Source organism: Melospiza georgiana, chromosome Z, assembly GCF_028018845.1.
Source record: "Melospiza georgiana isolate bMelGeo1 chromosome Z, bMelGeo1.pri, whole genome shotgun sequence".
Taxonomy (NCBI): domain Eukaryota; kingdom Metazoa; phylum Chordata; class Aves; order Passeriformes; family Passerellidae; genus Melospiza; species Melospiza georgiana.
The window spans coordinates 65,222,184-65,237,464 of NC_080465.1; the positions used below are offsets into that span (position 1 = coordinate 65,222,184).

The following is a 15,281-nucleotide window of genomic DNA, read 5'->3' on the forward strand; positions in this document are numbered from 1 at the left end:
TATAGAACTTCAGTCTGAAAATGCCCAAGATTCCAATTAAGAATCAAATGCCTAATCTGAAGCTTAATATTTATTGGAAACCAGTCTTCTCAAGATATGGATCACAGAGCATTTCTGGTGAAGTTGCAATAAAATCAGAGAATTTTGTCACAATGCAGGGAAGATGACCTACAAAATTAATATGTAATTGCTGTGTGTTTAATGTGTTAAGGGTTTAATAGTTCAAGACTCAATTAGCTTTTTTCTGTTACTACCTGTGCTTAATTATTTATTAGCTTTTATTTACTGTTGAAGGAACAAGTATATTACGAAATCTATCACTCCAGTTGAACTGTCATCTTTGGCTAGTTTTGAAAGGTTTTGTAATAATGATGGTATTTTTATTGAAATGAAAGGGATGGAGGTCAATATATTTTCAAATGTTATGTTAGAGGATTAAGACTAGTTCTTGTCTACTCTTGAAAATGTCCAACATATAAAGCAGCACTAAAAGCAACTCCCCACATTCCCAGTCTGTGTAGCATGCTGCTTGAATGATTGATGTTCCCCTTCTACTTGGATATTTCTATACAGGTAGTAATTTGAGTATCCTTGAAATATATAAATAAAAACCTGGGCACTTTTAAGTATGCATAACTGATGCATGGAAGATACAGATACACTGTCTCTTCACATCATGTGTAATGTTTTCCTGTCGTTGCAAATTTCCTTAAATCCTGTTGGTTTGTTATCCCTATATAGCATACATTTCAAATATTAATTTTCTCCTGAATAGGTTTTATTTTGCTCAGGGCATCAGGTGATAACTCTTATATTGCTTGCAATTGAGAGTTGTAAGTAATTATGTAATTAGGGTAGTACTTCACCACTTTACGTGAGGTATGTGTTGTCATACATAAATGGTGTTAAATTGTAAAGCTGAAGATTACAGGAATTGCCTGGAAGTACTTAAATTGCACTTATTATAATTCCATATGTTTAAAATGAGTGTTTATTAAGACCACAAGGGAAATACAAAAATAGAACAGCTTTAAAACAAGAAGTGTTCGATTTCCCATGCTGCCACAGAAACCACATGGTGTTTTGATCCTGTGTTTTGGGCAGGTCTCTAGCCATATTTCAAATTGAGCTCTTTAAAACAAGACTTTGTTTGTGATGTGTTGTTTGGTAACTTTTTGATGTGGATTATACTTTCCAAAGAGATCCTTTCACTGCCTGAACTGCAGCGAGGCTGTTTTGGAGGTCATGCACTGATGTGCAGGTAAAGGAAAAGTCTTCTGAGGATGTGTTGTTGGAGGACAGGTCTCACAAAGCATTTTATTGGTATTTCAAAATAATGTAGCTGTATGTTACTGGAAAATACATCCTCTCACACTGCCTAAGAAATATTGATGCTTCTGGAGGATAAGATACTCCAAATGCAAGTTTGAAATTAAATGAGACAAATTCAGGGGCCTAGTTGTATATTGCCACACGTCTGTGAGAGAGGTTATTATCACAAGTGAGTTTAAAAACATGCAGCCAATTTGACACAGTAATAGATTGTTTTGGATGAAGACTTGAGGCTTGAAAAGAAATTATAGAGATAGTTGGTCCACACAGGAGCATTTTTTCCCTTATCTTTCTGAAAAAGATTCTGATGAAACTCAGATTTTGTGTGTACTGACTGATGAGATGATCTTGAGAGTTACAACTGGAAAGCCCCACTTCCTCAGATAAAAACGTTATATTTTGGGATTCAGATATCAATTAAGAATATTAACTTAAATATACAATCATATAACTATATGTAAAACTATGTTACACTGACTAGGAAAGAGGATTATTTATCTTGGAGTCCTAATGAACTGTGAAAAGCAATGCTTAAGTAGTTTACAATTGTGTTTTTTCAGTACAAGGTAGTGGACATAATTTCAGTCATAAAGAGATTCAGTAAACCGGTTTAATAAATAAGGACACATTATTTTATTTTTGTGGTACATTTTATTTGAACAAAATGCAGAAATAGCCTGCAGTTATTGAATACTATTGTAAGAGTGTAGGTAGATAAATCAAAATTTCTAGAAAATCTTGTCTGTATCTTTGCCATTTGCTAACTGGTGCTTTTCCTAAAGGCATTAAAATGTGAATATTTAAAGTAATAATCTTGTAATCTCTCTTCAAACTATATACATAAATAGAAGGATAGCATATCTAAAGTTATTAGAAGGCCTGTTCTTTTGATTTTTGACATGTAAAGGCAATTGATTTGTTGTGATTTATGAAAAAAACATAAACCATGAATCAAAATTAATTAATGAATTATTTCTATGTTACTATAAAAATTAGAAATTTTTTAGTGTTCAAGGGAAGTTTAATCTATTTCCAGCCTAATGCAGTAAGTTGAAGTAGCAGTAGTTCCAACAATTAATTTGTGTTTGCTTTGTCCTGTTTAGCGCTACTTGTCCTTTACATTAATGCCTCATTTCAGTTTTACTGTTTGGGAGAACAGATAGCTTAGCTAATCAGTGCAAACTAAAAAGATATAAAACAAATAAATATGAGAGAAGTATGTGTATATAAAAATGTTAAAACATGTCAGCTCTAAAGATTTGTTAATTTTAACTCTATTAATAAAAATAATGTGATTATGATGTACTTTCTGTATTTTTCATTAATTTGTCATTTTGATGACCAGTTTAAAAGAAGTCAAAAGTAGCAATTGATTTTTTTTCTTAGACCTACTCCAACAAAGCTTGTTTTATTACTTTAATTCTGACAGTGTTTTTTATTTCCTTTTGGATACATGTGGTGCTGTGTATGACAGTGTGCTCTTGTGATTTCATGCATGTGTACCGACTTCCTGGACATTCTGTTTGGTGTTGTAGTCATGGGTGCCACAATGCATGTGAGTTTTTCTGGCTCTTTTTCCATCAGCATTCAGTAGACAGATCCCACCTGCAGTAAGCAAGTTCTGCAGAGCTGCATGTCACCCCTTTCTTCACTACCATGGCTGTTCCCTGTCTGGGATTTAACAGGCAGTTTTCAGCTATAGGAAAGGACAGAGTCGGTAACTTGATAAGAAGCATTGCCTGGGGACCAGCAGTGACTGGGGACAGCAGTTCATCACTGCCAGCAACCTAACAAACAAAGAAAATTGAAAAAAAGGGAACATATGAGTTTTACTTGAATATTGTTATTTATTGAGATTAAGTTTTAAGGCATTGTTTTTTTTCCTAAAACAATCTGTCTCAAATGATGCTTAGTTTTTTTTGCTTCATATAAAACTATTAACACTAATGTTCTGTCAGTTTGCTTGCTGTCTTAAATAATGTGTTGCATTATTTTTTTATTATTTATTTGCCAGAGGGAAATTAACATAATAGAGAAAAACTCCAGCAATAGACTCAGGGCATGGAATATTTTCAGATTAATAAGTTCCATGTAAATCATCCCCAGGCTATATATTTATTTTATTGGCTTTTAAGGATGGTTATTATGGCTTCAGCTTATCCTGCTTTAGCTGCTAATGATGCCATTTACTCAGTAAGGATGGTTGTACCTTTCTGAACTCCTCAGTTGAAAGAGTCATAGGGTGGTTTGGTTTGGAAGGGACCTTAAAGATCATTTAGTTCCGCTCAACCTCTTCCTCTAGATCAGGTTGCTCAGGGCCCCATCCAACCTGGCCTGGAACACTTGCAGGAATGGGGGAGCCACAACTTCCTTGGCTGACAAATTCCAGTGCCTCTCTACCGTCATAGTGAAGAATTTCTTCTTAGTATCTAATCTAAACCTGTATAGTTAATTAATCTGTCAGGACTTCCTCTGTTCCTTGCTCACAGCCTGGTCTGAAGCTGAGTTTGTGCTCTGACCTATAGCTGCGTAGGATTCAGAAATGACAAGGAAGGGAGGAGCAGTGCTGTGTTGAACAGGACTCAGGAACTCAGATTTTCTTCAGGGCCTACCATGAGCCTCAAGCTGTCAAATTCTTACATGCCTTTCTAGAAAAATGAGGTAAATGGCATTCTCTAGCTTAATAAAACATTTAGTATATTTTCCAAAGGCACAGTGCGACAATTATTAACTTACTGCAGTGCGCTTAGGACTTAACTGTCCATAGCAATTAAAAAAGTTTCCTCAGCAGCTAGTTATTTTTCTTCCCACAAAAATCTATGTCTATTTAAAAAATCTCTGGGTATTTCAGAAATAAAACCCCCTATACATTTTCTATCATTTGAATTTTTTCACCAAAATATTTCCTTGCTAATTTCTTAGCAAGGAAAATATTTTAGTTTCAAAATTTATTTCCATTATCTGAAAAAGCAAGTATTTTTTAAATGCTTAATAAAAAATTGTAATTATGTTTTTCCATGGTGAAGGTTTCAATAGAAATTAATGGCCTTTGATTTATTCTTACTCAGTGTCAGTAAGAGGCTGCTAAACTTTATTAAGTTGTATAAAATAATTTCTTTGCATTTCCACAGAAATGCTTTAAGCAACAGTTGTGTTTACAAATAAACCTTCCACAACCTACTTGACCAGAATGTCTCTTTTATTTAATGATTAGGAATCTGTTGTGTGTACTTTGGCTCCTAGAAGTGCCAAGGTTTTGCAGATTGTTTAGATAATGGGAGGAAAACTGAGATTTGGCTTTTTCAAAGAGTGAAGATATAACTATTTTTTTCTATTTCATTATGTTATTATCAAACCAAAGAACTATTTCTACTGCTGTGAAATGAGCAAGCAGTGATAACTTTAAGGATTTTGTAATGGATTTGTGTCATCAAAAGAGCATCATGCAGATTTTCTCTTTTGTGGCTATACCTGTGAGTAAGGTATACAGTAGTATTCAAAAAGGTTGGAGTACTGTATTATTATGAAATAATAAATAAATATTCAATTATCAGTCAGAATTGAAATCTCTATCTATCATGGCATAATTATTTATTTTCATTTTTTAATCTAGTTCTTTCTGTCTTTTCTTTCTAACAAGTTTATGTGATGCATTGTCTCCAGAAATTAGACACCCATACCACCCAGAAAAGTATGCCTGGGTATGCACAGGGCTGCTACTTGTCTGGATTTATTTCAGTCTTTTGTGTATCTGTTGCTGGAATGTACATGTTGCTGCTTCAGTTGTTGTGGTGGTTAAATGTGAATTGCCCTGTTTGAGACTGTTGGCCTCCTTTTCTGTATTGCAGAGAAAAGGTAATAAAAATGCTCTATTTTATTTTCAGACAATGCTAATGAGGAAGAGTTGGAAAAGATCAAGTAAGGTAACTTTGTAACTTTTAGCATGTGGTCTTCTAGCCGGTGGCGTTGGTTTTTTGTTTTGTTTTTTAGAACAACTATGATTTCTTGCGAAGCATGCCATATAGGACTGGAAACTTCTAGCACAGGATTTATTGCCCTTCCAAACGTGTTTTAACGACAGCATTTTTTGTTTCATTAAATAACATCATGGTATAGTTCATCTTTTAATATAATCATACAACCTTTCAGCTTTGTCACAGCAGTTTAACCTATCTGGAAGCCATCTAGTAACTTCTTGTAAGCAGCCAACATGTCCTGATTCCTTTTCTAAAACCTTTAATTTCTCAAGTGTAAACCATTTCCTGTATTAATGTGAACAAAGAATTAATGCCAAAGAGTGTCTTTTATTTTCCTGTTATGTACTTCTCTTACTGATCTGTGTTTTTGAGTGTAACGTTTTCACAGTGAAGCTCCTTGAAGACTGATTTCCTCTAGCACTGGTTGTGTGCATGTGGCAGTCATAGCCGGACTTTACAAGAGAATAGTGGACTCTGAAGAGCTCTTTAGAGCTCTCTAAGCTTTTCCCCTCTTAGGAGTTATAGATGTGATAAAAATCCAGCAGTGTGTGCTGTTTTCCACAAGAGAAAGACTGAGAGTTTGACTGTAGTGGAATGCGACCAATATTTACCTTTTTTCTTCTCTCTGTGTTGTTAAAAAGAGTGTATTTACTGCCTAAAGTGAGTGAATTAAAATTTTTCAGACACTTGAGCTAGTGGAGTCGATAGAATTTACCATGTAAATACATTAAAATGAGAAAAATAATAGCTATGTGGGGTGATTCACTGATTTTGTTAAATTATTTTCTCTTCTAGCATATTAACGCACAACTTCAAATAGGAGATTATTAATAAACAGTGTTGTATATGGTGCTCATTTGACAAATATTTGCACTTTTTAGATATATTTGTATTTTTAACCTTGAAAGAAAAAAGAGAGCAGTATTCATAATTCTTGGGTTATGGGTGGGTTTTTCACACAGTCTGCTTTGGGATGCAGGACAATACTCAGTCTGTTTCCTTTGCGAAATTTATGAAACTAAGATAATGGTGAAGTGACGATATGTAGATTTTTGATTCTCATGTGGTTCATGTAACTACAAGAAATATCTAAGATGCTCAAACTGAAGAGATAAGGAGGAGCTGTGAAAGTGTTGAGGGGTAGAACTGGTTTGCATCATATAGGTGATATGTTAACTCCTGATGTGCTGACTGTTTTGGGTAGCATGTTGTCTGCATTGCAAACTGACAAAACTGTGAGCTTCAATAATTCTGAATGAACAGCGCAGTGAGTTATTTATCCCTGTTCTATTTTGTTACATTCATTGGATAGCATTTCATTCAGTAGCTGGCATTTTTGCAAACTGGCATATAAGAATATTAGGTAAAAAGTGAATGTATGATTTAAAATTTGCATTTTTTTTCTATGGTTGTCTTAACTGAAGTAAAATTTTAACCTAGAAGTGTAATGCATGTACAATATCTTACATGCATTGCTCTGGTAATGATTTATATATAGAAGGATGTCATTTAAAACACAGGAGATAATTTGCCTTGTAAGTCTATCCAGCATTCCAAATCTTTGGTTTGCTCTCAGGAAAAACAAATTAAAAGATCTTCTGTTTACAAAGAATTCATTCAAAAGACTTGTTGTTCTCTGGGGTGCAGGGTAATCAATATTAAATAGGACTCTTATTTCATTTGTAGATTAAAATAAAAGGTGTCTCAATGTAGGTATATAACCCTGTTAGGTAATAGAGAAAGCATGCTTTTTGAAATTGTTCTTCTTCAGGAAGTGTTTGTCTTGTGCTTCTGAGAGCTGAGAAAAAAAGCAGATTATTAGAATTTTTTAAAGATGCCATTATAAAATTTCCTAAATCTAATTTTGGGTCTGTCTAGACTTTATGTACACCTCTAATAAATTAATTTGTTTTTACATGTTATGGCACAGTTCTTTGATTTTAAGGCTTGTCCTTGAAGCCTACCTTTTTTTGTAACATAGATGGCTTGAAGTTAAGGTGTAGCAATGCAGATCACTATGGTGTTGCTTGTGTTCATGAACTGCATGCGATGTTCTCCTATGTGACTACAACCATTTCAGTGAAGGCAATATCTTTAAGCCAAAGTATATGGACAGAGAGCTCTGACAGAAACATCTATTTCACTGAAAATTGCTTTCTTCTGAGTAAGTGTCTACTTTTTCCATTTTTACATCTGTTGAAGAATTGCTATTAAATTGAGTTTGAACATGATCAGACCCCATGTTAAACTTCTTAGATTAATAACTCATTAAGGAAACACCAGGAAAACTTTGTAAATGCTTTAATTTGAGGAAAAACTGATCAAACAAGGGGTTTAGCAGTTTTAGCCAACATATTACGGGAAAAATATATGTAAGATTTATCAAGTAACATCATCCCAGTAAAATCTGGAGGAAAAGGTAATATGTCTTCTTCTCTTATATCCTTTCTTCTGTTTCATATCATCAATGGTAGTTTAGAACTGAGACCACTAGAACGTACTAAAATATAACTACTCTAATTTATACTATTAATATATGATGAGTTTCTATTAATACTATTAATTAATTACTATTAATATATTTCTGAGTGACAATGATCAATTAGGACAAAATGTCCATTCTTACCAGAAATGAAGATCAATTAGTATGTTTTGCAACATGTATGAACGAAGACAAAAATACATTGTCATCCCAAAGTCATCAAATCGCAGTGTGGTTTGGGTTGCAAACCCAAAGACCATCTAGTTCAACCCCCATGCCGGACACATCTCATTTGACCAGGTTGCTCAGAGCCCCATCCAATATGGCCTTGAACACTTCCAGGGATGGGGCATCCACAGCTTTTCTGCACAACCTGTTCCAGTGCCTCACCACCCCCACAGTCAAAAATTTAATCTTAATACTCAGTCTCAAGCTACCTTCTGTCAGTTTGAAGCTATTCCTCCTTGTCCTATCACTCCACTTCTTGTCTGAAGTGCCTCTTCAGCTCTTTTGTAGTCCCTTTGGTTACTGGAAAGGGCTCTAAGCTCTCTCCAGATGCTTCTCCATGATGAGAAACCTCAGCTCTCACAGTCTGTCTTCTCCACCCTCTGAGCATCTTTGTGACCTCCTTTGGACCCAGTCCAGTAGGTCCATGTCCTTATATTGAGAATCTCAGAGCTGGAACCAGTACTTCAGCTGGGGTCACAACAGAGGAGAATAGAGTACAGGAGGAGAATCACCTCCTTTGACCTGCTGGCCATACTTCCCTCAATGCAGCCCAGGGAGCCATCTGTGTCCTGGGCTGCAGGAATATATGAGAAGGTGCTTATCCAGAAAACCCCTCAAGACCTTCCCCTTAGGGCTGCTCTCATTCCATTCTCTGCCAAGCCTGAAATTGTGCTTGCCTTAGCCCTGACCAAGGTGCAGAATGTTGCACTTTGCTTTGTTGAACTCTGTGAGATTTGCATGAGCCTCAGTTACAACTGAGAAGCTACTTCTGATTAGTTGCAACTGGGGATGAAAGAGTGTATTTACTGCCTAAAGCAAGTGAATTAAATTATTTTTTCTTTGCATTTAGGTAACTATATTTCCTTAATTTTGCTTTAGGAACTTTTGCATGTACTTTTAAACTGAAAAATAGAACTTACGAACACTTTAAACAAGAACGATTTGTTAAATGAGTGGCTTTCAGGTCTGAACTGCTGACTGTTTTTACAATTTACTTTAGAAACTTTTCCAAAAGTATTTGTGTTCCAGTTCCACAAACTAAAGTTCCAAAACCTATGATCTTAAAAACTGATGGTTTTATGCCCAACTCAAAATACTTCGTTTCTGTGGTTCCTGATTTGCATTTTCCTAATATCAAAATAATTTTTTCTATTTTAAAAGTGAAAAAAAATGCTTTTCCACTGGAATGAGATGCCTCTTGAGAAGACAGTAAAACTGGAAATAGCAAATCATGGTATAAGTATTGCAAGGACAAACATAAGGATAGAGTTGTGTGATATTTCTTAATTGGAGGAATTTACAGTTGGTTCAATCTTTCAACCAGAATCTGTGAGCCAAAACTGTAAGGAATTTCAGAATACATGGTAGAATTACTGCATTTTGAATTCTTCTTTGAAGAATCTTTCAAGACTGAGGAAAACATTTGTGTTTTGTAAGCCATGAGGTTCTAGATATCAGTTTAGCAGCTGTAAATAGTGCTTGAAGGAAAGCTTCTAAAAAATGGAAGTAAAAAACAGCCAGAATAGATAGACCTGTTTGCTAGACGTCTAATTTTAAAAATTATGCAAATGTTTGCTGAGACTTACATTTGCATTAATTGTGTGTGAGCGATAACAGCTGATTAAGAACAAAAACAGCAGAGTAGCATTTTGTCATGGTGGTTTCATTCCAACATTTCCAAAAGCGTGGGAAGTTTCCATCAAGTTTTGGTTGCCACTCTTTTTGTGTATCAAGTCCATGTCAGCTTTGGGACTGTGGTGACGTTGGCTATCCCAGACAATAACAGGATCATTAGGAGACCTGTTGACTTTCATGTGTTGCAGCCACAGTTTCCAAGGGGAATTACAGGGACAGAGAATGGAGGCGGTTAGGATTGTGCTCACACAGCCTCTCTGCAAAATTCTTCTGCATACTGTTGTCCTGCATACTGTATAAGTGTTTTCACCCTGTTACAGAAAATCCAAGTCACAGTGGGTGCCCCAGCCTGCATCATACTACACCTGAGCTGCATCTGACAAGTACACTTAAATAGAATGTCAAATTATTCAGTTTAGAAAACCACAAAAATATGTGGAATGCTGCAAAAGTATGAGCTGTTATTACAAATATTGTAGTGTCACAATAGCATTGCTGTACAGAAGCAGTATCCAGTTGTTGGTGCAAATTCCATAAACCAGACTTAACATGGCAGTTAAAACACTCAGGGTGTAGGGCAGTGTAAATTCTTCAGCTGTAGAAATTTTTATTAGCTTCAACTAGAATTAGAAAAGCCTAAAATCTAAAATTTAGTCGATAAAAAGTTAAGGAAAGCGTTACTTCGTATTGCAATAATTATCAATAGCAGTCCATTTAGAAAACTTTCTTAGTTACAATAAGGAAAAAGTAAGAGGGAATCATCATGATCTCATTGAAGGCATTTCTGTAGCTCAGTGTCTATAATGCTGATGAATTCAAACCATTTTTTCCATTTCTATTTGCCTATGGTAGTAGGAGAATGAGAAATCTCCTTCTCTCAGAACCTGTAGAGGCCGACTGAGGACACAGGCTGACCCCAGCCTACTTTCCCCTCGCCAAACACTGTTCAGGAAACACACAGCTGGACCTCAAGGTTTAAAAAGGTCTACTTCCTAACATTCTTGACTTGCAGCTATTACATATAATACTAAATGTGTGATTTTATAAGTTTAGAACTCTAGTATAATCAGAAAACCATATGGGGATATTTAAAAATACTACTTTATGTATTTTGCATTGTGATAATGTAAAAATATTTCAATCCAGTTCAAACTCTATTCTGACACACAGTGTAGGAACTACATAGAATAGACCTTTCAGGTTGTACTTGTTGTTGTTCTAATATAGTAAAAGCATTGCAAATGTATGTGACCGTCTCTTGATTTTTTCATTGTTTTGTGCATAGAGCTAGCAGTTGTATCTACTGAAATTCTCAATCTTTATTTTACGTTGTTTATCCAAGCTCTGCAAGCATCCTAGAAACTGGGGGAGAGGAATTCTGTTTACATGAATTTACAGCAATAATTTGCAACACTGACTTTGATTGACTTTGCTGTATTTCTATATCTGTGCTCTGTTAAGTGGTGAAGTATTTTTCTTTTCTCTATTTTTCACTAATTTCTTGATTGATATTTTTTTTTTGAGCTTTGAAACCAAAGTTATTTTTTGGATTGAAGTGCCTCTGCAGGTCATATAAGTGCATTATTGATTTGCTTGTTTAAAAAATTAATAAGCTTATGGTAGACTTTTCTATTTCTGTCTATTCTGTTCCAGGACTCAGAGGAGCAGTGTGTCTTAGGGGTGTCTGTAATAAGGAGGAGATTTAATAAAAGCAGAGTCTATTTGCACAAGCACATGCCAGGGAGAGAGGTGGTACTTTACAGGGCATGAGGCCTGATCAATGAAGAAATGAGACTGGGCTGGGACAGGACAATCTGTGTGGTTTCTCCTACTTGATATGGACCAAAGTTTCAGAGGTCATTTAGTTAGCAAAAAATAAACAAAAATACAAGGGGATTTTAAAAAATACCAACAAAGTGCATCTCTTCTTTGGACAAAAATAACAATAGCTCATTAACAATGTGGTATTGATTATCCTGGGATTAATGCCCAGATTCTGACTAAGCCTTATTGATTTCCCGTCCTTTAATGTTACCCAGAAATACCTGAATGCATGCAGAATATTAGGTCATGTTTATTAGATCATCTTTCAGCTCTGGTGTTTGGCTAGCTGTATTAATCACATCTAGCAGAGGGTGCAGTTCTGTCAGAAGATTCTTTTCTCTTGATGTCCCTAGCCCACTCACTACATCACATTTACACAGAATAGGTGGAAAACAAATAAAAGCTGTGTTTTTCACATAACAAAAGTGCTGAGTTTGCTTGCTGTTTTTAAGCATTAAAGCAGTGTGTGGATATGAAAATAGGTGGGTTTTTCTTTCACAGGTAGTTTTGAGCATCCTTTGGTGTGAAAGACTCCACCACCCTCTCTCTTTGGGGGTTTTAGGATGCGTCAGGTGGATGTCACTATGCCTCTGTCCAGCACAAAACTGTGAATTATGTAAACAATAGTCTCACATTAATGATGGTTTGGACTGAGATTTTGATCTTTCTTTTTTCCAAATTGTGGCATTTTATATGAAATTTGTAACTTCCCACCTATTTATAGACAAATAAAAAGCTGTGCAGTTTCTTCTCTTTTTTTTTCATGTTTGTGGCACAAGAGGGAATCTAGGCTGTAATACTCACTACGTGCTTTCTGAGGGAAACAAGTTGCCTAAGAATAAGTCTTGAGAAAGAGTCCTTCACAGGAGAAATTGAGAAAGACACATGCTCATTTCTTTGTTTTATTCTCACAGTTACCCTTCTGAATTTGTATCTCACTGTGGGCTGAATTTTACAGGTTTTTTAGGTACCCAGAAATGTACCTAGAAATCTGCCTATCTCATGCTGTGAAAATAAATTCATAAGGAAAGAACTTTAAAATGTGAAATCAGTCTTACTTTCCCATTTTTTCAACTTTTTGTCATATTTGATTTGAAATCTGAACATTCTTTTTCTGTTTTTCTTCCCACAAGAACCATTATATGAAAAGAGAGGTTATGTCAGTAAATTATCTGTAATTTCTGAGAATAAGTGTAGTTTTGACTGGAAGAAAAGTGTGTTGGATTCCCTTCAGTCTTGCTTAGAAACAAGAAAAGTGCCAGCTGGAAGTTACTCTTGCTGGAGAAAGCCACATAGGCTATGCTTTTCATGTCCAGGAAATCTCAATAGCTTTAGCTTTGGTGAGCTGACTCTTTCAGCACCTCTCCCTTTTGCTGTGCTATGTATCTGTATGTTACCAGTAAAGACAGAAACGAGCACTACTGTGGTCCACCTTCACTACCTTGAGGAAGAAACAGCCACAACCAATCAATACCTCTTTTTAGCAGACGGCTGCTTTTCTTCCAGCATGGTGAGACATAGTCTCTGGAACTTCACTGTCAGTCAAGATGCCACTAGGGTCTGCATAAAGCTTTGATTGTCATTGAGCGCAAGATGTGGCTCTGACCTGGGAGGGCTTCCTCCTGCATCACATGAACACTTGCTTTCCAGCCTCCTGCCTGACTCTTGTAAACTCATGTCTGTCATTTTACACCCAGCTCTTCTTGGTCATCTAGATCTTACCTTGCTGCCTTGTATGGAAATTACCCCCACTGATGAAACTCCTGACTGGTCAGAAAAAAAACCAAACAAACAAACCTTGCTTGATGATGGGGCAGATGCTCTAGTGCAGCAAATTATTATAAGAGCTGCTGAAAATACTGAATTTAGATCAAGTACACTCTCTAAATTTTTCTCTGTCTCAGTGATAAAGAAGAAGAGAGCTATGCAGTGTGCTTAAGATTTGCTTCAAAAAAGTTGTAAATGCAAGCTCATGATAGACTTCTGGAAATCATCACCCATTCAGCTCTTAAAACACCTCCAAGAACTGTATATTCTTTGCAGAAATCTCAACCACTGGTTATATCCCAGTATTAAATCCTTTCCTGAACAGGTCTGGTCTTCTTTCTGTATCTCTCATCATCTTGTAGTCAGGGCAGAGCCAGTTATTTATTATCCAGTCTTTGTTTTGCTCTAAGCCCTCTAAGAAACTGGAGCAATAAAAAAATTTACCACTTCTTCACAAATCAAGTTAATGACAGTGATGACTGTATACCCTCAATGAGAGATTTATTTCTGCTGAGAAAAAGTTTATATAATGCTCCCAAGTGATAAATGAAATCTCTTCTGGCAACTGATTTTCCCAGTTCTGCCCTAATTTTTGTAAAGATCTGCTTTCTTATGTCCCACTGCTGCTTCATGTTGCAGGTTAAGTTCAAGATTATTCCACTCACAGTTCCTTGTTTGCCTTTGTAGAAACAGCAAGTTCATGAGAAGTTTCTCTGCAGTCAAATCCTTCACTTCAGGAAGAGAAAACTTTAATAAATATAGTGAAATATTTTGGGAATAGCCACACTACTTGAAGGGAAACACCATTAGAAAACACAAATGCATGCCAAAAATACTTGAAATACTGCAAAAAGTATGTTAATCGTATTTGCTCCAAGCCCAGTGGCCACAGTTCTCATGTCTATTCTCTCTGGAGCTTGGGTGAGTGTGATAATAATCCTGTGTAATCTCTATCATTGTCTCTGGGTAGTAGAGTAAAACCCCTGTCCTGGGCACCTGCATGGCTGTAGCCATCCAGCTGAGTTTACCATCTAAAAGACTCAAAATGAAAAAACTTCACTGAAGCCCTCTTGCAGAGATAGTAAAGGTCTGCAAGGGATGAAGCGAGGCATGCAAGACCTGCATGTGTCAGGTTGCTGAGCCCACAAATGTTGCTGAGCCCACAAAGCCTTTGTTGCTCAAATTACATTGCATAATGAAGTTATAGTTACAGCAGACTGTACATGCAGACTTGCTTTTTTGATTCCTAGAGGAAATAATTTTCAAGTTTAAATATAGTTTCGCTATAGTTCTGATTATAGATAAGGTAGGCTTTAATGAATAAAGTTTCACAATAGAGGGGAGAGCCTTTACCAACATTGCTTCTTGGATGCGCTCAAGGCACGATTGTCTTCCTTAGGAGTGCAAAGGGGATTCCCCAGTTCTGGTACCTTGTACCCATTGTAGCTCAGAGCAAACTGGAAATTATCTTAAGTTACACAAGTTTATATCCTCCTGCTCTCAAACCCCCAGTGGAGTGCATTGATGAAAACTGTAGTTGCCTGGTTTGTGTGTGTGAATCTGATTTTGACCCCCAGAATCAGTGGCTGAGGATTCACAAGTCTCTACACAATTCTGAACAGAGGTTTTGTTCTTTCCAAAATCTTGAGCTTACATGCTGGTAAGCAATTCATGTTTCTGAGAATACCATATAATTTCAGAGGCAGAGATAGAGGAGTTTATTGAATTATTTTTCCTTGATACATAATGGTGGTTTTATACTATGTTATTCTAAGGCAAGATTATATTCTCAATGGGGCTTTATGTTTATAAACATGGAGTTTGTTCAAGTTCATTCAATCATATGCTACTAATAGAAGAGACTTTCTAATATTTATTTTTATTCTATCAACAGAGGAGGAAGTGAAGCAGAAAGAAACCGCTTTCTTAAAAATTTCCTTGGGCATTTGTTTTGCTTGTTTCTGCAAAAGCAGCATATGACATTACCAGCATAATTGTCACAATTTTATTACTCTCCAAATGATTCTTTGCAATAT

At 35.9% G+C, this 15,281-nt stretch overlaps 1 protein-coding gene across 1 annotated transcript in view; it reads left to right on the forward strand.

Annotated features, from left to right (window-relative positions):
* Positions 1-15,281, forward strand: part of MCTP1 (multiple C2 and transmembrane domain containing 1) — a 216,127-nt gene that overhangs the window by 68,266 nt on the left and 132,580 nt on the right. The window contains 1 exon segment of the mRNA XM_058043874.1: positions 5,217-5,255. Coding sequence (XP_057899857.1) covers positions 5,217-5,255 — 39 coding nt within the window.